We start from the raw sequence: 25,096 nt of genomic DNA, 5'->3' as shown, positions 1-25,096 counted from the left end.
AGGGCAGACTGGCAAATCACCTGTAATTTATAGCCTTAATAGAGTCCTGGGAAACTGAGGGATTAAGTAACTTGCTTATAACCACAGCTAGTCTGTGTCCAAGGCATAATTTGAACTCAATTCAAGTAGACCATTTGGACCATTTAGATACTATTTGGCCTTTTATAGATCAGTAGTTATTTAAAAACACGTCCAATTTTATGAGAGTGATTTGAGAGATGCCTGAGTAAGGAGAGACATACTTCTTCTATATACTGGCTCACACAAAAGGGCAACAAATTTAAAATGGTAGAAAATACTGGCTTTTCACAAACCTATCAGGATACAGCAAAGAACACTATACAGCACTACATAATAATTTTGTCAGACTGTTAAATTAGGACAATTTAAAAATCACCTTTGGGCCTTTTCTGAGGAAAATCTTAAGAAAAAATATTTTGTTTATTCCAACTTTTCAACCTTAACCTATTCTAAGAAAACAATCATAAACCAAAAGCAGGCACTATTTTCTCTAATTCCTATCATGACAGGTTGATTCTCTAATTTTTAAATTTAAGGATTTAAAACCATTGCTTACATTATCAGCCAACATCAGAGCTCCAGCCTCAATGACAAACTCATGGGATTCTTCATCTCTCACCACTGCTGCAGTTAAGCCAGCAGCACTGGAGGCTTTACCACTGGTGTATACAGCTCGGGGACTGAACTCCTCCACATGCCTATTCAAGGGCATTAGATAGAAAGGCTCCAGATTAGTCTATAATCCTGAGAAACTTTTCCAGGAGTAAGAGTGGTTATGATAATTAAGAATTATGACATTCTAGAATATCTGAGAGCAAAGACATTGAGTATAGTCTATTCACAGAGGACAAAGCCCACACATAGACTGGGTGGGGGATACTTACATTATAAGTAGTTTTCCTTGGCCTTTTAAATGGTTTTTAACTTAGTCTGTTCAAATAACAAGCTGAAACTAATGCAAGGACAGTGTAATGATTTTAAGAGTAAGAAAACACAATTCTGAGGACATATTTAATCAAGAGAACCAAATACAATAGCATTCACACGTTAAAAGCAACATAATTCTTAGAAAACATAAAAAATTTCATTTAGCTTAGAACCCCTACTTTCTCATCTAAAAATCAATCCAGATGAGAAGCATGGGGGGACGAAAGAGTACTGGCTTTGGGTTCAAATGCTATGCATCTAGCTGTTATTACCTGTACGACCACCTCTACAGGCCTCCAAGGCCCCTTCCAAATTTCTATCTGTGACTACAATATTATGGTCAGTGGCACTTTCAAGTAGTTAACACCTGACCATGAAACTCTAGAGCAAGAAAAAGTTATGGAAGCTTGATGATACCTCCATATTTTAAAGTTTTAAGAATGGCTGAGTAATTCTCACACACACAAAAAATCTAAGTATCATAAATATTATTTCCCTTATTTTACAAGTGGCTAAAACACAATTCAAAGAGGTGATTAGATTTTTCCATAGTCATATAACTGGTGTCAGTGCTGGGACTGAATCCAAGATTTCTAAGCCTGGGGTCTTCTTCATTATATACATGGACTGTCTCCACCTAAGTATATACCTTAAGAGTATATAACATTTTCCTGAGTATTATTTTCCAATCTAACGTATGCTTCCCCCTATTTCCTTTTCCTTATCATGAGACATAGAGAATACATTTCAGATAACCTAGCAATCCTCTAAACAAAAAGGCTGCTTTTTATCCCTGCCTCACTGTAGCTACAGATGCTTACTTGAGAAACTGGCTCTTGGCTGTGCTGGGGTCACCAACAATGCAAACATTTATATCTCCTCTCAGAGAGGTGCCTTCTCCTGTTGTCTTGATAACCTAGCAATCCTCTAAACAAAAAGGCTGCTTTCTATCCCTGCCTCACTATAGCTACAGATGCTTACTTGAGAAATTGGCTCTTGGCTGTGCTGGGGTCACCAACAATGCAAACATTTATATCTCCTCTCAGAGAGGTGCCTTCTCCTGTTGTCTTGGGAACACCTCCAAAGAGCATCAGAAGGACACCCCGCTTTACCTCATTGTTACCTGAAAGGGAAAGAGAGAAATTCTCGGTGAAATAAAAGACAGAAAAGAGGCTGCACTTTTCAGATTTATTTGGGAAAATGTGTAGTGCTTGAACTGATCCAATGCTACTTCCAGCCACTAAAACTTATCTTTTTCATAACATTCTCCCAGTGATGTTATATAGGGCTGTGAACCACAATACATAACAGTCTCCAAAGAATCACAACAGCAGTGCTCCAAAAGGTAATGGAAAGATGAGTTTAAATAGGAAGGGGATAAGAGTGAGGGGCTCAGTTTAGTGCTGGTGTGAAAGGAAGGATTAGATTAGGTACTGGACAAAAATAAAGGTGTTGATCAGTGGAACAGATCAGGCCCACAACAGAGAAGCAAACAAATACAATAATCTTGTATTCGATAAATCCAAAGACCCTACAGACAAAAACTGCTGGGAAAACTGAAAAGCATTCTGGCAGAAATTAGGTTTTGACTAACACCTCCCACTATATACCAAGATAATCTCCAAATAGAGACATGTCTTAAGATATAAGAAGTCACACCATAAACAAATTAGAGGAGCAAAGAAGAAATTACTTTTCTGACCTATCAATAAGTTAGGAAGAATTCAGGACCAAACAAGGGACAGAGAGAATCATAAAAGATAAAATGGACAATCTTGAACATATGAAATTTAAAAGTTTTTGGAGAAACAGATCCAATGTAATTACAATTAGAAGAGAAACGTCAACTGGGAAACATTTTTGCAGCAAGTTTCCCCGACAAAAGTCTCATTTCTAGGATAAGGAACAGATTCAAATTTATGAGACTAACAGGCATTCCCAATTAACAATCAAAATATATGATCAAGCAGATATCAAGAGAAGAAATACAATCTATCAACCATACAAAAAATGCTCTGAATTACTGATAATTAGAGAAATACAAATTAAAGAGACTCAAATTCCACCTCAAATCAATCAGTTTAAATTGTTAGTCTCTTAACATCCTGTCACTTCCCAGGTTTACACAGCTCTATCCAGTCATCAGTTTTCCATTTCTTAAGAAGAAGACAAGGGAGGTCAGTGGAGTTCTAAATTTCTCCAGCCTGGGACAAAGTTCTCCCCGCTCTACTTATAGACTCTGAGGACTAATGGAACATAGGATAAATATGCATGAACGAGTCAAACAGATAGCCAGAGGCATTTCTCCACTGATAAAGTCGAAGGTATAAACAGATAGTTCTCAAGGGAAGAAATCCAAGCTATCTATAAAATATGGGAAAAAATACTCCGAAGTATTAATTAGAAAAATGCACATTAAAGCAACTCTTAAAGTTCCAAACTTCACCTCACACCTATCAGACTGGCAAAGACAAGGAAAAGGGAAAATGACAAATGGTTGAGGGACTCTGGAAAACAGGCACATAAATCCATTGCTGGCAGAGCTGTGAACTGGTCCAGCCATTTTGGAAAGCAATTTGGAATTATGCTTAAAAAGTTGCTAAATATTGTTACTGAAGTTACTAAACCCTCTGATCCAATAATACTACTAGGCTTATACTCCAAAGAGAATAAAGAAAGAAGAAAAGATCCTACATGTACAAAAATATTGATAAAAGCTCTTTTTGTAGTGGTGAAAACTCAGGAGGTGCCTGTCAACTGGGAAACAGAACAATAAGTAAATGAACCTGATGGAATACTATTGTACCACTGGGTTGTCTTTCATAGTCAAAGAGGACCAAAAGGACTATGTTGGGGTCAATGTGCAGCATACTGTGGCTGATCAGACCAATATAAGCTTGGAAGGCACAACCTGCAGAAGTCATGTGGTGACAGACAAGCGACAATGTGGCAGGTACGGATACTTATACTGGGAGCTGCAGTCACAACCCTATATACAAGGCCACTGGACTGAAGCAGCAACCCCCTGGGTACCTGAATAGCCTTTTTAAAGGGCCATACTGCTCACGCTCCTGGCGTGAGGAAGGGGCTAGAAATGGTGCCATAAATTAGTCTGCTTCATCTAACCTAACTGGCCAACTTACTGCAGCAGGTGGAAACCCAACCCTATGGTTGAAACACAAAAAAATGTCCAAATGTTCATATGAACTATTAAGCTGTAAGAAATGATGAAGAACAGTTCTGGAGAAACCTGAGAAAATGAACAGAATCAAAATGACAACTTATACAATAACACTGCAAAGACAAACAACTCTGAGATCCTTAAACACTGATGAATGCAGTCACCAATTACAATTCCAGAGGAGCCGTGATTCAGCACAATACCAGCCCCTTAACAGAGAAATGACAGATTCACATATACTTGAGACAATCCTTTCTGGACAAGACCATTATGGGAATTTGCTTTGCTTGACTAGGTATATTTGTTAGAAAGTTTTCTATTATTTTGAGGGAGATGAGAAGGAGTAGGAGGGAGAAAATAAATGTTCGTTAACTAAAAACATATTCTAATTTTTTAAAGTCTGTATTTTAAAATACAGACAACCATACTGTTGAACTGATATCTCTTAGTGAGACCTAGAGAAAGGCCTCTAGTGTCTCATTAGCTCTTTTATTGATGATTTACAGAAATATGTGGATAAGAAGGCATGGATGGATTGGGATCAGTATGGGTGGTCAGAACCTCCACAGCGATGGGACCAGCGACCCTCTTTAATCAACAGTACATCAAGAATGTATGATTTCATCAGTTTGGAAACTCCTTGTGTCTTGTCTATAATTTAAGATAGGTAAGTCTGTGAGAATTGCTAAAAGTGGTTAAGTGACTTGTTGAGACATGTAACTAGAGAAATGCCAAAGGTGGGATCGCACTCCAAGTCCAGTGCTTACCTACTACGTTATGATGCATCCTCTGTCCTGAGGCCTTTTTAGCCCTGGTCTCACCCTGTTAATCCTCCCTCCCCTTACCCCTCTAAATACACACACTTGATAAACTCCAGTGGCTCCCTAGGACTGCCAGGATTAAGTATTCTAAAAACATTCTATTTGACATCCAAAGCCTTTAATAACCTGCCTACCCCCTAACTTTCCAGTCTTCTTAAACCTTATACCCCTTCCTATATACTCTTCGATTCAGTGACACTGACCTCCTCATTGCTGCTCCTCCATCTTCCAGCTCTGTGACTTTTCCCTGGCTGTCCCCCAAGCACAGAACACTTTCCCTTCTCATCTCTGCCTCTTCACCTCCCCAGCTTCCTTCAAGTCCCAGTTAAAATCTCATCTTCTACAAGAAGCTTTTCCCAATTGCTCTTAATTCTTATACCTTCACTTTTGATTATTTCCAACTTATCCAGTATATAGCTGATTTGTAATTAAAAGACTGTCTTTCACCTGTCTTTGTATCTTTGCACTTATCACAGTACCTGGCACAGAGCAGGTACTTAATAAATGTTTACTGACTGACATAAAAAAATATAAAAAACAACAGCTTACACCTATGCAGTGCTTGAAGATTTACAAAGGGTTTTGAATACATTATTTCATAAGAAAGCCTGAAAGCAGCATTTGGTAAATGCTTTGTACATTTGGAACTGGAAAGGAAGGACCTTAGAGAATCTAGTCCAGCCCCCCTTTCACAGATTAGGAGCTGAGGCAAGGGGAACTAAAGTGATTAGCCCAGGGTTACCAAAGATTGAAAACTGTAACTGCAGAGGACCCTATCATGAAGCATGACACTCACAGGCCTGACCAAGAGGCAACAGACTCAGGATGCAGATTTTGATCTCTCTAGTCTTGGACATGGACAGCGTGGGAATCTGCTTTGTGTATTTGTTACAAAGGTATTTTTTTTTCCTTAGAAATAAGGAAGAGAGGAACTGAGAGGGAGAAAAAAATTAAAGCTTATTAACTGAAAGAGAAATAAAATTTAACAAAAGAATCCAGGGTTACCTACACTCTATGATAAAGAACTGGAGGACGATTTCAGTAAAAGGACTAATTAGATACCTCACTAGGCACAAATACTCCAAATATATTCATATGAGCTTTCTTCTAAGTGTTCAACAAATCTTTACAGGAAGAAAACAAGCAACAAAAATTGAATTATTCTAAACTGTGCTAAGAAAGAAAAATATGCCTCTGGGTTAACTTAGCTGTCATCAGAGTAATTAAATGTCTGTGATTAAGAAAAAAAGATAATTCAAGACAAAAAGTTCTCCAATTAACAACTCACACACAATCAGTCAAACCTAAAACCATCAGAGAAATTTCAATTTTCAAACTAAATTATGCCACTCAATGACATAGTCTTCAACCATGGTAACCCTGGGCTAATCACTTTAGCTCTCCTTGCCTCAGCTCCTTATCTAAGAGAAGGTTAGACTAGATCCTCTAATGTCCTTTCTTTCCAATTCTAAATCTATGATCCATGTTCAATTTCCCTGATTAGATACTTGGAAAGAAAAGACTATTTAAAATGATTAAAAGCACACCCGTAAGGAAAATCCAACAGTCTTACAAGCTCTTGGCTCAATCCATGGGCACTCCAGAAGAGAAAGTGGAGAGGGGGGGCAGGGTGGGAGGGAATATGAGGAAAGTGAGAAGAGTTAATCATATCTTGAAAATGAAGGAGTGTTTTTGAGTGACAGTAATCTGCTGATCTCCACTTCAGTTGAGGATAAGAAACACAAGAAAATATAGCAGTAGGAATTTTAATTTATAACTGTCAAAGGTGTACAGAACATGAGTTTTACCAAGAGGGCATGAAATCTCCATAGTAAGAAATTTCTTTAAGGAAAAAAAGTGCTTTAGGGTCTGCAAAGTGCTTTACATATATATTAACTCATTTGATTCTCATGACAACCCTGTGAAATAAACGCTATTATTATCACCCCCATTTTACAGATGAAACTAAGACAGTTAAAAGGTTAAGTGACTTGCTCAAGCCAGGGTCACGGAGCTAGTAAGTGTCTGAGAACGGATTTGAATTCAAATCTTTCTGACGTGAGGCCTAGTCCTCTGAACACTGTCACGTAGGTGCCTCCATGATATGATTCCTTTCCTTTTAAAAATAAGCACAACAGTATTGCAATAAACATTTTAAGTCTTACCGTGGATAGTTGGGAAAAGGCTAGTACAGAGATTATGGTAAAGGTTTTTATCTTGACTCATTTCAAACACTTTCTCCCACTCCTTCACAGACATTTGGTTCTTAATGCTCTCAGCTGTCTGTTCCTCATCTCGGAGCTCTTTTCCACCAAACTTAAAAAAAAAAATTTAAAAATCAAGTGTTAGTGTAATGACAACCCAATATGATATGTGACAGGAGCATAAGGAAGGGAGGGAGATGGAACATCACTTGCTTAGCCAAAAAAAACAAAAACCCCTCAGTTGGAAAGTGAAAGCAGGAATCTGGAAGCTGTGAAGTTCCAGTAAAAAAAAAAAAAAAACAAACCAGCCAATTAAGATACATTTAATAAGTGTGTATTATGTGTTAGGCACAAAGGGATACAGAGAGAAGCGAAATATTCCCGCCCCCAAGAAACTTACATTCTATTGGGGAATATAACATGTACACACATACTTGCACAGTTATAAAAGTGCACAGGGAATACAACGTGTATTGGAAAGATGAATGTGGACTTCCACATCACACTTAACTCCAGAAGATGGAAGACTGGATATTTTCTCCAATTTGCACTAACCTCTCAAATCTCCCCAAAATAGGAATCACATGCAAGAGGCAATGCAATTTCAGCTTTCTCCAGTCTAGGATACCAAGAACCCAAACAAGAAAAAATTCAATGAATGAACAACAGAAAAGGCTAATCTCTAACCCCTAACAATAAGCTCACTCAGGACTTCTTCCCCTACCACCCACTGGGGCCTGTAAGAGCAGATTCATGGGCCTGCAACAGAGTTCAACTTCATACCCCAACTCTCAACCTACTACCAGTGCCTCAAAGTGCCAAGTCCCAAATGGCAGAAATTTGCTGAAGATGCAATAGTGCTATGTTGGATGTTATGGCTCTCTGTGCCACAAAAGAGCCAGAGAACTGATAAGTCATTGGGATGCAAACACACAACATGAAAGACTATCTGGAAAAAGAGAAGCCAAAAAGCAACACGGCTAAAAGATGATCTTCATACAAACAAATCATGCTTATCTCCAAGACAACTTAAGGATGACAGATCTCCCAGAAGAATAGAAGTCAAAAAAAACTTCATCTCACAGTACAAGAAAACTCTCCAGAACTTCTGCTCACAGACAACAATGTGCCAGTTGAAAGAATCCATAGGTTCCCTGTAGAATGAAAGTCCTGTGAGGCACAGTACTTCAACTTAAAAGACAAACAAGAATTTGTGCAAGTGACTAGTAGAAAAACTTTCAAATATAAAAGAAAGGAAGCTTGAATAACAAAAGACTATTCTGAATCCACCAGAAACCACAGGAAGGAACAGAATATGTTCTGAAGAACAAAGGAGAACAAGACAGAACCCAAAGTGACAAGTACTGCAGACTTAAGCCTAAACATTAATGAAAAATGATGGGTATTCAATAAAAAAGCACTCCTTTCTCAAACAAACAAGAATAGGTGAACAAACACAGAAACAAAGCAATTTCTTTCTGAAAATACACCAGGAGACAAGAGCGAAAGCAGGAATCAAAGAGAAATAATGGGGGAGAAACAGACCTGAAACAAACTTTCCAAAACCCTGCCAAAGGACAATGTTTTTATGCAACTAAATTATAGAATGGAAGGGTGCAAAAAATAGGAGATGGGGAGGAAGAAGAGGACTATGTGATTTATGCTCATCTAAGATTAACAATGAAAGGAAATTAGAGAAAGGAGCATCACAACAACTCAGAAGTACTACATCACACCCATTAGACTGGCAAAGTCTATAAAAATGGAAAATGACAAAAGCTGGAGGGGGCTAGAGGGAAAACAGAGACATTAATGCCCTATTAGTACAACTGTGAACTAGTCCAGTCATTCTGGAAAAAATTTTGTAACTGTGACCAAAAAAGCTATTAAATCATGACCCTATGACCCAGTAATACTGCTACGAGGCAGTAGCAAGAGAGTTCTACGTAAAAAGAACTCTAGTGGCTCCCTTACTCAATAACTCCACTGGCTCTCTGCACAGTCTCCTGTTTGACATTTAAACCTCTTCATAAGCTATCTCCTTCAATCAACTAGTAAGTATTTAATTAAGTGCTTATTATGTGCCAGGCACTGTTCGAGATGCTGGTACAAAGAATGAAATTCCTACTCAATGTGCTTACATTCTAATAGTAGAAGACAACTGTATCTAACATACAGCATAAGTATGAAGTTAGAATACATATATACACACAAAGTAGGTAAATACCAGGTAATATGGGATCAAGAAAGGCTTCCTGCAAAAGAGGGTGTCTGATGTGAATCTTAAAGGAAGACGGGGCTCTCTGAAGAAAGCAGGGAAGCTGGAAGGCAGAGGTGAGGCCATTCCAAGAATAGGAGGCATCCAATGCAAAGCTATGGAAATGAGAGATAAGATACGGTGTCCTAAGTGACAGAAAGACCAATTTGGCTGGATCACAGATTGTGGAAGATGGAATAATGTCCAATGAGCCTGAAAAGGTCAGTTGGGACCAGGTTACCTACAGCTCTAAAAGCTAAATACATGAATTTAACTTTTATTCTAAAGTTAATGGGACACCACTGTAATTTCTGAATAGGGAAGCACCATGGTCAGATCTTCATTTAAGTATTTAATCCCTCTAGGCTTTGAACTGGAAGGAAACTCAAGAGGCCATTTAATGCAACTCTGCCCTCTTACAGTTGAGAAATGAGATCTAGAGAGATCAAGTAACTTAAGGAAAAATCACTTTGGCAGCATAGGTTGAATGGGCTAGAGTGGTGAGAAAAATTAGAGGCATGGAGACGAACTAGGAGGTAACAAATAATCAGGGCCAGAAATGATGAGGGCCTGAATTATGGTAGTGGTTGTGCTAGTGGAAAGAAAAGGTGGGAGTGTTAGTGATGCTGTGCAGGTAAAAATGGACACTGGACAGATGGTGAGAGGGCAATGTTGAGAATATAAACCTAAAACACTAGTAGGATATCTGCCTTGAACAGAAATAGAAAAGTCTGAGGTTAGTTTTAGACATGTTGAGTTTAAATGTTTTTGGGGCATCAAGTTTGACAAATCGAATAAGCAACTGGTGATCTAAGGCTGAAGGAAAGAGACAGGATGGATTTGTAGATCTGGGCGTCACATACGTAGAGTTGACAGTTAAACCCATGACATCTCCATTTTTTTGTCACCGTGCCTTTACCCTGGCATGCTCCTGGCTTCTCTGAGGACTCAAGGTCTATCTTCTATAGGAGGCCTTTCTGAAATCACCCCCATCTACTCTCTATCCTACATGTCATTACTGGGTTACATGCTGATTCCCGTTGGATACATGAGCTCTTGGAGAGCAGGGACTGTTCTGATCTTTCTTCATATTCCCCATTAAAAGGAGACACTTAATAACTGCTTGTTAACTGACGGCATTGATGCTTGAAGCAATGTGATCTCAAGCACACAATGAAAACCTGAAACCCAGAGTTCAAATTAGGTTTAACCACAGACATTTGAGAGACAATCACAATACCACCAACTCCTTCCCTTTCCACAAATGAGAAATAATAAGTATAGCTGGATATTTAACGTCACCTCTTCCACAGTCTTTCCTAATTAACGAAGCACACTCTCATTAGTCCTACCCTAAACACCCAATTCCTATGACATTCTTGCACAAAATATAATTTCACCATGTGCCCTTTTTAAGGTCATTTCGATCAATGTCATCTCAGTTTACAAGCTTCTCCTGAAAAAGATCTGCTTAAATAATTTTGTCTAGTATCACCAAGTGATACATTTGAATTTGATAAATGGAAAGGAGAACTAAGGAACCAAACCATGTTAAATTTATACTTAAAAAAGAGAAATTTTTTAATAACAAACCAAAATTCTCCTCAGGAAACAGAATGGGAAACAGGACAATGGTTTCAATATTAGACAATCAAAAAATACTCAATAATCAAACATCAATCATGAAATAACTCCTAGATAAACCCCACTTACAGTTGAATCATGCTAAATAAAGAGGCATTTTTTAAGTATCCACTATGTGCAGGGATTGTGCTAAGCACTAGGGATTCAAAGAAAGACAAAACAATCAAAAACAAAAAAACCCTCAATATGAGTAAGGCAAGTAATACCTCCATACACAGAAAGGGTCAAGGGGCTTGGTCCCTTGTCCAAGAAACAATTCAGCGTTGTACATCTTTGAGAATAAAAAAAAAATACAACTCACCCTTGGATTAGTTGGTGCAACATAGCAGGCAAGGAAGACCAGCTTATATGAGAGATCTCTAACACCAAGAGCCCGGAGGCCTCGGACACCTTCTGTCTCGTATCCATCAACACCACTGACACGGGAATCTGTCTCTGCACGAACCCCTGGAAGAAAAAAGGTAACTGACCTTAAGACAGCTCTTTGAGCTAGGGCTTAACTAAACTAATCAAGGAATGAGAGCTACACAGATAAATGAAATCTATCCTTCTCCAAATCTCCTTTTGGCTAATAGCTTCAATCTCTGTTGTTTACAGACAGTGTTTAAGCCTCATCCCCTTTTCCTACCAACCCTTTAATGAACAGACAAGAGATAAGCAGAAAAGAAGTACCTGCATAACCTATAAGCTGGAAAACTTAGAGCTACATTCAAACAATTAGACTGGATTGTGAGCACCTCAAGGGCAGGGACTGTCTTTTTCCTTTCTCTTATATTCCCATCACTTAGAATGGTGGCTACACAGTGAGCACTTAATAAATGATTCCCGACTGACTTACACAAGAGTGAGAAACATCAAGAGAACCCAACATCCCTTAATGGGAATCCCATACCTGGGGTGCTAAGCTTCGCAACATCTGGGACAACAATCAGAGTGCCTGTGAAGTCACATTTGTCACCAGCCTGTGCTGATTCCACAGCTTCAGCTCTCAAGATGACCTCCAAGCTACGGGGGATGCTCCCCCTCGGGAGCTCAGCCTGTGTCTCCTGAATACGAACCTACATGAGGACAAAAAATTGTTGTGTCTTAACACAAAATGAGGTAACTTTTAAATTCCACTTTGTAGAAAACTTTCTTCCTAAGCTGGGGCATTTGGCCAAGCATGGGGCTACACACTGTAATTCCAGCTACTGGGGGAGGCTGCGGATCCCGAGTTCAGAGGTCTTGGTCAGCAACAGGTCTAAAACTGATCATGTGTTTAAACTAAATCTATATGGGGAGTTTGTGGGTTGAAGGTGGGAAAAGGGGAGGACCACCAGGCTGCCTAAGGATGTGCTCAGGTTGGAAATGGAGTGGGTCAAACCTTCTAGGCAAATCAGCAGTGGGGTTAGGCCCTTGAGTGGCCAATGCACTTCTGACCTACATGAGACAAGGGGACCCAGTCTCTAAAAACAAATCAAAACAAAGAAATTTCACCTCACTCTTTCAATAAGGGATTCTTCTAACAAGAATAAAAGGTAAGAAATCTTTTATTTTAAAAAATCATTTGTATTCTGTCAAATATGATGAATCAGTCCCAAGAAATGATCAGACAGCTGAGAAAAATTAGGTAAACATGGAAAATTCTGCCTTTATAAGGATAAAAACTCAGGCATTTAGAAACTGTAAAGTTATTTTACCTGGTTATTAACTCATTAAGAAATCAAAAGGAAATCGGGGCCCTTTTTATTGATAACAGTTTAGGCATTGAGGAATCCAAGTTGATTACTACCAAACTGATAACGATAAGAAAATAGTGTAATTATGAGAAAAACAATTGAATTATGGCCGGATCTCACGAATGAATGAAATCAAGGGTAACTGGAAAAGAACACACACACACACAAAAAGCAAGAAATCAAATTTACTTGTTCTATTCCAAAGAGTAGGAGACAAAAGTATGCCAAGAAACCAAAACTTAGTAGTTCAACCCTATTAGTTTCAATCATTCTCACCAATTACTGCCAGTAAACTATATGACTGCTGAGAAGAGAAACTTACCCCAAAGAAACATTTGATTTAATCCTGTTAAGTATATTCAATTCTTGATTATCCCTCTATAGATTCTCTACTTTGTGCATTATCAATTTACAGTTAAGTGTTTAATTCTAAGTTGATTTCCTCTTTACTAATAATTTGCAATTATTATGCTTCTGGTCTACCTTCTACAACTACCAGACACCATGCTACTTGAGAAATACCAACTAACCTTAATACAGAACCAAAAAATATCTATCAATCTGTAACGTAGTCTAAATTAAAACAAACAAATATTTATTTCTGCTAGTTTAGGACTGCTTTAACCATTATTCCCATGTTAGTAGGAATTTTTCTTTAAGTGTTTATGTGCCAATACCACTAAGTTGATGTTGAGGTTCACCTGTGAAATATGCTGGTGTGGCTTGATGAAGGGGCGCTGGGGTAGGAACCAAAAAAGCCTGTTTTCAAGTCCTGGATCCAGCCAAGTACCAGGATGGTGACCATGGGCAGGTTACTTAGCTTACTCTTAAAATTAGTCTCTCAGTGACAAAATAGGAATAATAGTTATTTGTATTACCTATTTTACAAGGGTATAAAAAAAAGCATCCTGTAAATCTTAAATAACTAGGTGAATTCATTATTAAATTCTTTACAATAAATAGAAACTTTAAAATGCTTCTTGCTTGAGTCAACGGGAAGCAAAGGGAATTTAACCAAGAATATTTACTGCCGACTGATACAAAATTTAGGGTACTGGCCAGGGTTAACCAGAACAGACCATAACTCCTTTACAGAAAAAGTTAATACCTGTCACATTATTTTTCTGACTACTCATAAGAAATCAGATTTCATATTCTCATGGACCAATTATACCAAGTCTTAAATCTTATGAATTTCCTGATTACAAGCTTAGAAAATTATCATAATAGCTATTCTTTTCAACAAAGAAAAGGCATTATGGTCTGCCATTCTAAATAAATCCTTGTCAATACTTTAGTATATTAAAATAGTTTTAAAAATTAAAAAACAAACAACCCTGAAGTTTAACAAAGAACCCCTTAACAATCCAAATAATTCTGATTTAAATTACTAGACAGAAAAATGGCCAATGGTTGTTTGTCCTTTGTTTCTGATATCATGGGTAATGTCTTGACTTATATGTAAACTGGATTAATAATGCTATTATTCATTTTGCCATCAAGAGACTAGTTTTAAGAGTAAGTGAAGTAACCTGCCCATGGTCACTGGCATGGCACTTGTTGAATCCAGGACTTGGAAACAGGTTTTCTGGTTCCTAACTCAGCCCCCTTTCATCAAACTATAGCAGTGTATTTCACAGATGAACCTCAGTATCAGCTTAGTAGGGTTGGTACATAGTTGTACAAAGTCATCAGCCTCACTCTCTTTTCTAGTCACTGAAGTCCAGGGGCAAGACAAAAATCAGGATGACTAACAGTGGCCTAGAATGAAGTGGATGACCGTGGCATCTTCAATGCCTGTTTCAACAGCCTTCATGGCTACTGGAACAAATTGCTCTCACTGACCCATTCCACCAGGAGAAGTCTTTACATGCTTGAGGAAGGCAGACATCCCCAGTTCAACAAAGGGTGTGTTAAAACCTATCTGCTGCCTACCTTCAAACTGGTTTAGCCCATCTTCTGAGACAGTTTCATATACATGCTACAGCTGCTTGGAGCCAAAAGTGGGAGTTAGGTGACAGGTAGACACTAAAGGTAGGCGAGCAGCCCCAAGGGGCCAGCCCTCCCTGAACACCCCAACAGTCTGGAGGAGTGAGTAAAGGATTAGCCCTGGAGTCAGAAGACCTAGAGTCAAGTTTTCCCTGTGACACATACTAGCTGTGTGACTTTACTCATTGCCTCAAGACAATTCTCTCAGCCTACAAATCACAGAGGAGTAGCATTATTAGTAGAGGTAGTTTCTACATTGAAATTCTCCCACACCAATGAAATCACAGGTCCACACCTAAATAAATATAAAAAAAACTAACACAGGGTTTATCAAATATGTAAATGGTAACCTCATGGGCAAAATGAACTTAACAAACACTGCCGCCACCCCAAATAAAAATTTTTTTAGGGGTCTAGAAGTTACTGACACACAATGGAATTAACCAAAAAGAATACCTTTTGAAAGTCAACAAATCTTGATTTGTTGGTATCCAGCAGGAACCTTCTTCTGTTGGCACACACCGGATTCCGGCAAATACTGGGCTGTGTGTATTTGAACTGCTGTTCAACGTCCTTGATCATTGTCTGACAGTCCAGGCAAAAGAAAGTACCACTTACAAGCTCTGGGTGCACTGGGTGGGTTCGGACCACCTGCCCACTGATACGTGTGAGCGAGCCAATTCTGGATGAAGTCAGCTCGCGAATTCTGTAAAAGGAGAAATGTTTTCTCGGCAGTCACTCACTGCCCAAGGAGAATTTCCCAACTAAATTAACAAAAACACAAATTCTTCCTCGTCAATGCAACTTTCTCTAGTTTATTCCTTCCTCTACCTTCATCCCCTAAGTCACAAACTACTGTGAATCATGCTTTACTTCAATGTAAAAGGGAAGCAAATGAAATATTTCATATCTGTGACAGAAAATAAGTTAATTTAGAAAACTTTTCAAATTTGGAAATCAATATCCAGTTGAGAGAAGGGATTGTGTCATTCTTAAGATTTGTTCATTCCTCTGGCACCCCAGCATGTAGCAGTGTTCCTAATACATAGCAGGCTCTTAATAAATGCCTAATGGTTGACTGATTTTATAGGTGCATCTCAATTTCCACAAACTCAACATAACCCTCAAATTCCTTTGCAAAATGACACTATTTCCAAGTCTTGTCCACTGTCAGCTCTACTGACTCAGATAAATCTTGCCACTGATTTCTGAAGTTGCCATCATTCCTTTCATCTCCTCTTACTTCACTTATTAGTATCAAAGTCTTTTTCAAATTACAGGACAACAGACTGGCCTAGTACCAGTTTCCTCCTGCATGAAAAATGAAAATTTGCTTTCTCTTAAATTTAATAAAATAGCTTTTCTCCACAGTTCTAATAAGAGCAACTTAAAAACTCAACTTACAGAGCAAACAAAAATACATACATACATACACATGTGCAGACATCTTTCTACTAGTGTCTAGCACTAATCTCATTATATACACTTACATATTCTATCACTATAACAAGGACAGCGACTGTCCAAAATGGTCTAGGATAAACTGCCTTAAATGAGCAACATGTACACCATTTAGTAACTAATAAGTTGCTGTTTAAAAGACTTCTTTTATTCCAAAGAAAAAGCAAAGGAATCACAAATCTTAAAACAGCTTTTTCTTGGGTTTTATAATGAAATATATGTATATCCAGAAGAAAAGTGTTCCAGAATTCTAAAGTATATGAGTAAGGGCTAGGTAATCCTCAGGTCAGGGTTGACAGGTTGGAATTATCTTTGTAGAAAGATATAATGCAGCAACTTGCAAAAAACAAAGACTACTAGTAGTAAGTACATTTTTGTGTTTTTGTGACTTTTTAAAAAATGACTTAATACTTAAAGAGTTTTGGCCTTCTACATAACCTCTCTTTATCTTTACAAAAGCATTTTACAGTTTAAAGTTAAGCAGAATTAAATGACATTAGCTTATTTGTTTATGGCCCAGCTCCTTTAGTAAAACAACAGATCACTGGACACCTATGATGAGGTGATTCTGTTAGAGAGAGGGAGGGAGGGAAAGGAAGAAAAAGGAAGCAAATTAGCCACTTTCTACTTCAAGTAAATGCATCGAGCAAAAACTATACAATGAAGGAAGAATTTTATGAACATTGCAAATCCTGCCTGCACTCTACCTGGGAGACCCTTGAAGGGTGAGAGTTCATAAACAGCACTCAGAAAAGAGCCTTGAAGTATTCAAATACATGTAATGTTTTATATAAAACAAAACCTTAGATTTCCTTTATAAGCTTAGGAATGATCCAAAAATATCATTAAGCAAAAATAACTGTTTTGGGATTTTTGTGTATTATACATAAGGCCATACACACTCTTCTATGGTATCATTACAAAAGAATGATGTATTACTAAATGGAAAAAATTACTTAATGAACTGTCATTACTTAAATATTTTGTAAATATTATCTCATTTTTAGAAAGTTCTGTCTATGTAGATACTAAAAGTATTACACAAAACGTGAACTGAGGATGTCCTTTTATCAGCAATTTATATATGTAATACATACTTTGCATTGCTCTAGCTTGCATTTGCCCATCATTTCTGCTTGCAAGAGTGCCTTTTTTTCAACAATTACATGCATTCTTCATTTTTAAAATTATTATTTAGACAATTATGTATGCTAGTTATGTGGCAGTCACATACAGCGGACCCCATTCTGATGGGTATGTAGGAAGAGCTGCTTGCTCCATTTAAGTTAAGAATTTATTGCCTCTGAAATGACTGTTCAAAACTAAAATGAGTTACCTGAGTTTATTTTACAGTCTCAAGTGTAATAAATTTAACTGACTTTGCTTCTGTGTGAATTTTTAAAGCTAAAATAATATATAATAATAATGATAATAATGTTGAGATAAAGAAAAAACAAAGGAAAATATGTCTGGGCTTCTTACTTGTGTCTGGTAGGGAGATCTTGGAATGCAACATAAAAATCTTTGGCAAGAGGAATTTCTTTACGATCCTTGACGAAGTTTTTCAATGCCCGGCACAAGTAGGGATAAACTCTGAAACACAGAAAACCAGAGCATAACCTATGTATGTGGAACAAGTTCTCTTCTGCTTGTCAGGAGAACCAACTAAGAATTTTCAGCCTGTGAACAATCTCAGGCAACTTAGCAACTGACCAGAACATCTCTCCAGATCAGAGATCCTTAGTCCTTTCTGTGTCAGGAACCCCTAGGACCCCTTTGGAGAACCAAGATTTTAAATGGATAAAATAAACAGAATTCCAAAGAAACCAATTCTATTAAAACACAGCAATAAAAAATATATTAAAAGAAACAAGTTCATAGACATCAGATTAAGAACCACTAGTCTAGACAAACGTCAGTGACCTACCCTCCAGCCACAGCTCGGCTTTAATGATACTTCTGCGGTTACTATCGTTCTTACAACAAAGCCACTAACAATTACATTTATATGGCATTTCAAAGTATGAAAAGCACTTCACAGGTATCATCACAAAGATCTAAGTTGGGTTCACTAAGAACAGGCTGTACTAAACAATCATCCTATCTTTTTTGGAAAGGATTACTAAGCTGATAAGTCAGAACAATTAAGATACAACATACCTAGGTTTTAGCAGAACATTGATCAACTACTTCACATTATTCATTTTCCCCTTCTGTTTGTCACCTTCGTCCAGTTGCTGGGTTTAAGTTGTTTTTATTTTCATTTCTCTTATTATTAGCAATTTGGAGCATTCTTTTAAATAGTTAAGTTTACAATTCTTCTTCAAAGTCTTATTTGCTTAAGTCCTTTGACCACTGATCTATTGGGGAATGGCTTTTGGTCTTACATATGTTGCCCACATATTTTGGATATCAGACCCTTATCTGGGATATTTCCTGATAAAAAGATTTGTCTCATGATTTTCTGGTGGGAAAGCTAGAGAGAGGCAGGTTAGACATTTGCTGGTACATTTAGATGGATTCGGACCTAGAGTTGGCATGAATAGATTAAATATCAACTTGCAAAGTCTTCAGTGGAAAGCCCTAAGGATCTTTAATAAATAATCAATCTAATACACTAAAATGTTGGGGTAAAACTAGTAGGTAAAATTTAATAATGATATATCTAAAGTCTTTTACTTGACTTTAAAAAAAAAATCAATTTTACAATATATGATGGGGAAAACCAGATCATACATTGTGCGAAAAGTGGGTTGTTATTAGAATGCAAACTCAATGAATCAGTAATGTGATATGGCAGCCAAAGCCAAACCAAACCTATTCTGCTCTTGGGCAGTGTTGAGAGAAATTGTTTCCAGGAGTAAAGAGGTAACGCTAACCATACACTTCTCTGGACAGACTACTTCTCATAATGTAGAGTTTGGGTCCGGGTTCCACAGTTTAAAAGGGATGCTGATAAGCTACAGAGCAACCTAAAGGCCAAGGCACTGCTATGTAAGGAGCAGCTGAAGGGCCTGCAGATGTTCAGCCTAGAAATATTCTTTTCCTCAGAGAAGACTAGGAAGAGGAATATGAAATAGGTCCTCCAGTATTTGAATGGCTGTCATGTGAAAGAATTAGGCTAATTGTGCCTGGAGGGAAGAATTTAAAAGCAATGGGTAGAAGCAGCAAAAAGACAAAATCTGGGCTGGATGTCAAGAAAAACCTCCAACAACTAGAGCTCCCTACAAATGGAATGGACTGCCTGGGGAGGGTGTTAATTTTCCCTCAAAGTATCTCTTAAGTAGAAGCTGGATGACCACTTATCAGGGATGTTGTGTCTTATTTCGGGCATGGTTAGACGAGATGAGGAAATTCTTTCCAAATGTGAAACTCCTCCATCTCATCTGAACCTCACAACAGCCCCATAAGATTCACACTACAGACAGGATTCCCATTTTACAGACAAGATAAGGTTACATGACATGCACATGGTCACTACTGTTAAGGGTCAGAAATCTAGAAATGGGTTTGAACTCAGGTCCTTCTGACTCCAGGTTTAGTCCTTTTATATTGTTTTAAAATGTACATTTTTGCACTGTCGTTACTGATAGTACAACTTGTTGAGGGCCAGGGTGGAGTGCGGTTGACAAGATCAGGATAGACCTTGGGGAAACTGTTCTTTGAGACTGTGCTCATTATCATCTGGAATGGCTCTCCACCCCCCCAAGTTGCTGTCTCCTGAGACAAACAAGAGAATTACAGAAAACAAGGGCTATATGCCCTCTAGACTCACAGTCTTTAAGATAAGACTGATTAAATCACTAGGGCAGGAGACAAGCAGAATGTCACGGAGGCTTGCAGTTTCTGTCTCAGATCAATAAATGGAGTTGGTCTATCTTCTCCTGCCTCCTGTGTCTTTCTTCTTCACCACATCACCGAGCCATGTAGGGACGCAAGGCATCTGCTACAACTGGCAGCCCCAACTAAAGCAACTCAGGTGGGTGTGGGGTAAGGGCCCCCACAAAGAGCCTGGGAAAGTAGTAACTCTCAGGTGAAGCCTATGGACCACTTCTCCATTTTTTTAAATGCATAAAATAAAAGACACAGAATTACAAATGAAACCAATGATAATGAAATAGTTTTATAAAAATACAGTTATCAAAATATTAAGGAAAAAAAGTTCATGGAGCCCAGGTTAGAACCATTTAGCTAGGATTCTTATAATACTTTCAAGTTTTGCAAATGATATAACTGTAAGGCACTCAGCAGAATACCTGACACACAGTAGATGCTATGTATGGGTTAGCCATTATTAGTCTGTGTTTGTAGTGGAATGAAGGCTCTCCTTCCTCATCTCAGGCCTCCTGACTTCCTCACAGCTAGATGCTATTATTATCCCCATTTTACAGATAAAGAAACAGAGGCTTAGAGGTTAAAGGATTTGCCCAGGGCCACATAGCCAGCAAAGCTCTGAGGCATGATCCGAGCTAACGCGTTCCTAACTCCCAAGTCCAACATTATCCATTGTACCTCCTAGCTGCCTAGGTGTTGGGAAGGTTGCTTCCCCATTACTAATAGCAGGGGACTTTACCCCCACTCACTTCCCTTTTGTGACTTCTTTTCTCCTTCAAGGTTGCCCTGGATGTTCATTTTAAACTGATTTATTCTGTAGACAGAAAAGAAATCCTGAGGGCCCCTTAGAACACGAACACGAACACGAACACACACACACACACACACACACACACACACACACACACACACTATCCCATATACAGTTCTTTTCCTCTAGGGACCTTTGTGAGGGGACAAAGTAAATACTACGTTACTGTTCAATACCTAAAATGAAACAAACTCTCTGATATAAAATTTGAACAACTGTAAACAAGACAGGAACTTCGGTAGACCACAGAGTGATTCTAAGTATGACAAAACTCATGGGCACATGGGTGTGAGATATGTTTGCATCAGTGCATTACTCTTAGGGGCTTCCTACTTTTTAGTAGCTCATGAAAAGTATGTCTCCAGTGATAAGTGACTTACTAATAGAATACCTTCTGACCAAGACCTCTCTGTAAAGTGAAGAGTTTGGACTGACTTCAAAGGCCCCATCTGGCTCTGACATTTTATAGGTCCATAAGTCTAAGAAACCAGCTGTTTTTCTGGCTTCTGTCCTCAATCAAACTGTTTTGGTTTTTTTTTTTTAATAAGACATCATACCTGTAGAACTCCTCTTGAATAGTGGTGGAAAGCTGCTGATTAAATTCCTCCAGGTCCAAAAAACTGACAACTAATGTGTTTCTCTCAGGACGAATCAACTCTTCTGCCAGCTGCAAGTATTTTACTTCTCCATCACTGCTCTGGAATCTGTAAGAAACATCAAGACCAGATCAAATTAAATAGGTGGGCATAGATACACACACATATGGTGCACACGTGTGTAGTGTCCTAAAGTCTAAAAATTGCCTTCTTCACAAGTCCTGGAAATTAAGTAGCGTGAGCATTATTATTCCCATTTTAAGGAGGAAGAAGGTGAAGCTCAGAAGCCAAATGGCTAGGGGAGAGAAAAAAAATTGGAGTACCAGATATTATTATACGAAGATGGAAGACTTCTTAAGATCAGGGGAAAGACCCAGAAACTCAAGGGGGCTTACCTAAGCTGATTTTCACAAATATAAAGGATATTTTAAATGCTGGTCCTAGAACCAAGGTAGAAATAAACATATTCACTATCAAAAGCATCCTTGACAACTTTTAGCAGGGAAGGGAAACGGGAGATTCACAAGATGCCTACATACACAAAGATGAATAAAAATTTTTCCAGCCTTATAAGACAAAGCAGAAAGGTTACAAGAATTTACGGTTATTTTTTTATTTATGTATTTTTGCTCTCTGTTCTACAAAACAGAATACATTGGATTGAATAATGGAGGGAGTAATCACTTGTACTGAACATACGGGTTCTGTTGACCCAATAGCAACACGTAAGTGTGGGTGCTTCATAGTTTACAAATGGCTTTCACAGGTTTCAATGTATCATTTCCATTTTAGAACGTCAATGCTCCCACTTCAAGCCCAGGGCTCTTTGTTGCAGAGAAGAAGATACAAAGATGCAACCTCCAGGCCTGGGATGAGAGCATCAGGGACAAAACATGATACAACTGTCAGAGAAGATCACCCCGCCAAGGCTGGGCGCAAAGTACCTCCAGGTCATTAGCCCCAGGCCAGCACAGTGGGAGGAGGCCCTGGTCCGTACTTCCAAGTCCCCGCCCTGCAGTCACGCTCCGGGGGACCGGGGCTGACAAAGAAAGGTCAAGCGCTGGGCCCTGGCCTCGCGGACCGCCCCTCACAGCCCTCACCGCCGCTCCTCTCCGCACGCAGGGCTGGATACTGTTACCAGCCCCACCAGACCGCGAGGCCGGCCTAGGCAGTCCTAGGCAGGACTTGGACTCGGTCCCACGGCGCCACCTAGCGGCCGCGGGGAACACGACACGCAAAAAAACCCACATAAAACTCCGGAAACCTCTTCTGGAACTAGTCTTCCCCACCCGGGCAAGCCCGGCCGACATTCGGCTCTTAACGTGGTGTGCCCCGGCAGGAGCGAGGGCAGGACAGTGCGCGGGGGATGGGCACCGGGAGAGACCCAGGAGTCTTGGGGTCACGGGGCCGGCCCGGGGACGAGGGGCTTTACCTCAAGGTACCGAGTGTCCCAACCACTGCCGGGGGAGGGGCTCGGGGTACGAGCGGAAGGGTAACGGAGCAAAATGGGCTAGGGGGGATGCGACAGCCTGCGTGCCCCCCCTGGGGCGGGGCGGGGGGATCCGGACCCCAGGCCGCGGGCCGCGGGGCGGAGGGCCCGGACCACAAGCACGGGTTACGAAGGCAGTGGGAGTCCCCTCCCCCTCCGCCAGGCCCCCCACTCACTCTTCCAGGAAATCCAGGAACAGCTTCTGGCACTTCTCCGCCACCTCATCGCGGACCTCCACGTGCGGGGTCCCCGCCCCCGTCTCCGCAGCTGCCACTAGGTCCATGGCCGCGGTCAGTCTAGGTCGCCGGTGCTCGAGCCTCCCCAAATCAGCCAAGCGCAATTTCGCCCGGCCGGGAGAGAAAAGGCGTCTTCCCTGCCGGCTCTCCGGACGAGACTGTCTCAGCCAATCGCTGGCCCGCAGGCCCGGATTTTCGCGCCAAACCTAGCCAATGAGGAGTTGTTTCCTTCAGAGCCCCGCCCACTCGGCGAAGCTTTTCGCGCCAAATGCTTGTGGGCGGGGCCTCTTCTCCCCTACGCCCCCGGGGCTCCAAACTTTCTGGGAGTTTACCCGGTGCCTCTGCCTGGGTTCTTTGCCGAGTGTGGAAGTTTTACATATGTTTACTGATTGATCATAATTCTAAACCTGGAAGGAACCTATCCAGGTCATCCCCCTCATTTCACACATAAGGAAACCGAGGCCCCAGGAGCTGAAGAAGCTTGCCGGAGCTTGCAGCCTTGGGGTGGATTTGAACCTGGGACTGTCGGGAGCGGCGCCCCTAAAATGCCTCTAACAGACTCAAGTTATTATTCTGCCGCCGAACAAGATTCAGCGTATGTGTGTGAAAGGTACCAGGTCTGGAAGCATCATGGAGGAGTCCAGATTGCAGCTTCTTGAGAAATGAAGAGATGGTTGGCCTGGGCACCCTCTTTAAATGGAGCTTCTGGGAAGAAAGAGACAATGAAATCAGCAACCATGATTCCAGAATACCAATAGCAAAGCATGCTAGCCACCTGAGTACGGAGAGGTGCTAGTCCAAGATGCAGAATGAGATATATGTTTTTGGAACTGGCCAAGCGGTGTTTGGTTTTGATTAACTATACTTGTTATCGACTTCTTTTTTTCAACTTGAGTGGGTGTAGTCTTCTGTGGTTTTGGTGGCTTATCTCAGATGCAAAGGGCTTACTGGCAGTAGTCTGCCTCTGCTCCTTCCCGCTCTTTTCTAGAAGTGTCCATCCTTCATCCTTGTATAACTGGGGCCTCTCATAGCATAGGTAGCCTGTGCCTTGCATCGCGATGCCTGTGACTTCAAGATAGGAAACCAATAAGACATTTTTGAACAAGAACCCATGTCTTCCCTATGAAATCCATGCTTACCCTGGTATGTAGGATTCTACATATTGAGGAGGGGGAGAAGCAGAAAGTTTGGCAAAACCAGGTTATGCCAAGTCCAAGGCTGGCCTCTCCAACTGAACATCATTGACTCTCATAGTTCTTCCTGCCCATGGCCTGAAGTACATCATGTCTGAATGACTTTCCTACTTTTATCCTTCCCTTCTTGTCCCTTTCTCCTGCTTTTTAAAAGAGTGTATGTTAAATTTAACATCATAGTAACAAAACTGCCCTGTGCCACTTCCCAATATCCTTCTTCTTTCTTCTGGGTATAGTAGCATCCCCTGTGAGATCACATTCATAACTTGCACTTGCACTGGCAAGTTGAGGCCCCAGAGTGGTGAATTCTACCTTGAGTTCTAGGAATTACTCTAGGGGTAACTAACACTGAAGTTCTTGATCCCCCAACTAGTGTGCTTTCCATTAACAATCGGCTAGTATCTCCATTAGATCTTAGAAAAGGTACTTTTCCCCCTTTACCGGAGACATACTCTTATATAAGTATACACAGAATCCAGGAGTGGTGGTGGAAAGAGGTGGGAACAAGCTTGGAGTATAATGGTAGTGGGACACATGTAAAGGCAACACATGAAATCCAGGCAACTCATGACTCTGGAACATGATGTTCAGGGTGGGAAGGGGCATTGGTGCAGGATAACATAGGCCACTCTGCTGCTAGACCTGGCTACTTCTTCATGCTATCTCACCTTGGTCCTTTAAAAATATAGTGTCTTTCCTGGATGGGTTTAGGTG

General features: G+C 40.0%; 1 protein-coding gene across 3 annotated transcripts in view; it reads right to left on the bottom strand.

Annotated features, from left to right (window-relative positions):
• Positions 1-23,372, bottom strand: part of MCM6 (minichromosome maintenance complex component 6) — a 41,115-nt gene extending 17,743 nt beyond the window's left edge. The window contains exons 1-10 of one of the 3 annotated variants that reach the window (XM_072613209.1): positions 23,130-23,372; positions 21,426-21,572; positions 17,706-17,816; positions 15,219-15,468; positions 11,948-12,113; positions 11,357-11,502; positions 7,116-7,266; positions 2,025-2,071; positions 1,770-1,864; positions 578-719 (exon numbers count right to left, since the gene is read on the bottom strand). In XM_072613209.1, coding sequence (XP_072469310.1) covers positions 578-719; positions 1,770-1,864; positions 2,025-2,071; positions 7,116-7,266; positions 11,357-11,502; positions 11,948-12,113; positions 15,219-15,468; positions 17,706-17,816; positions 21,426-21,572; positions 23,130-23,236 — 1,362 coding nt within the window. In that variant the 5' untranslated portion in view covers positions 23,237-23,372. Of the gene's footprint in view, positions 1-577; positions 720-1,769; positions 1,865-1,929; positions 2,072-7,115; positions 7,267-11,356; positions 11,503-11,947; positions 12,114-15,218; positions 15,469-17,705; positions 17,817-21,425; positions 21,573-22,408; positions 22,435-23,129 lie in introns of those variants that run through there. The other 2 variants (XM_072613211.1, XM_072613210.1) reach the window with 2 other exon arrangements.
• Positions 23,373-25,096: the final 1,724 nt, after the last annotated feature.

The sequence above is a fragment of the Notamacropus eugenii genome, chromosome 5 (assembly GCF_028372415.1).
Source record: "Notamacropus eugenii isolate mMacEug1 chromosome 5, mMacEug1.pri_v2, whole genome shotgun sequence".
In the NCBI taxonomy this organism is placed as follows: domain Eukaryota; kingdom Metazoa; phylum Chordata; class Mammalia; order Diprotodontia; family Macropodidae; genus Notamacropus; species Notamacropus eugenii.
The sequence above is the reverse complement of the archived record's forward strand: the minus strand, read 5'-3'. Positions and strand labels throughout refer to the sequence as shown.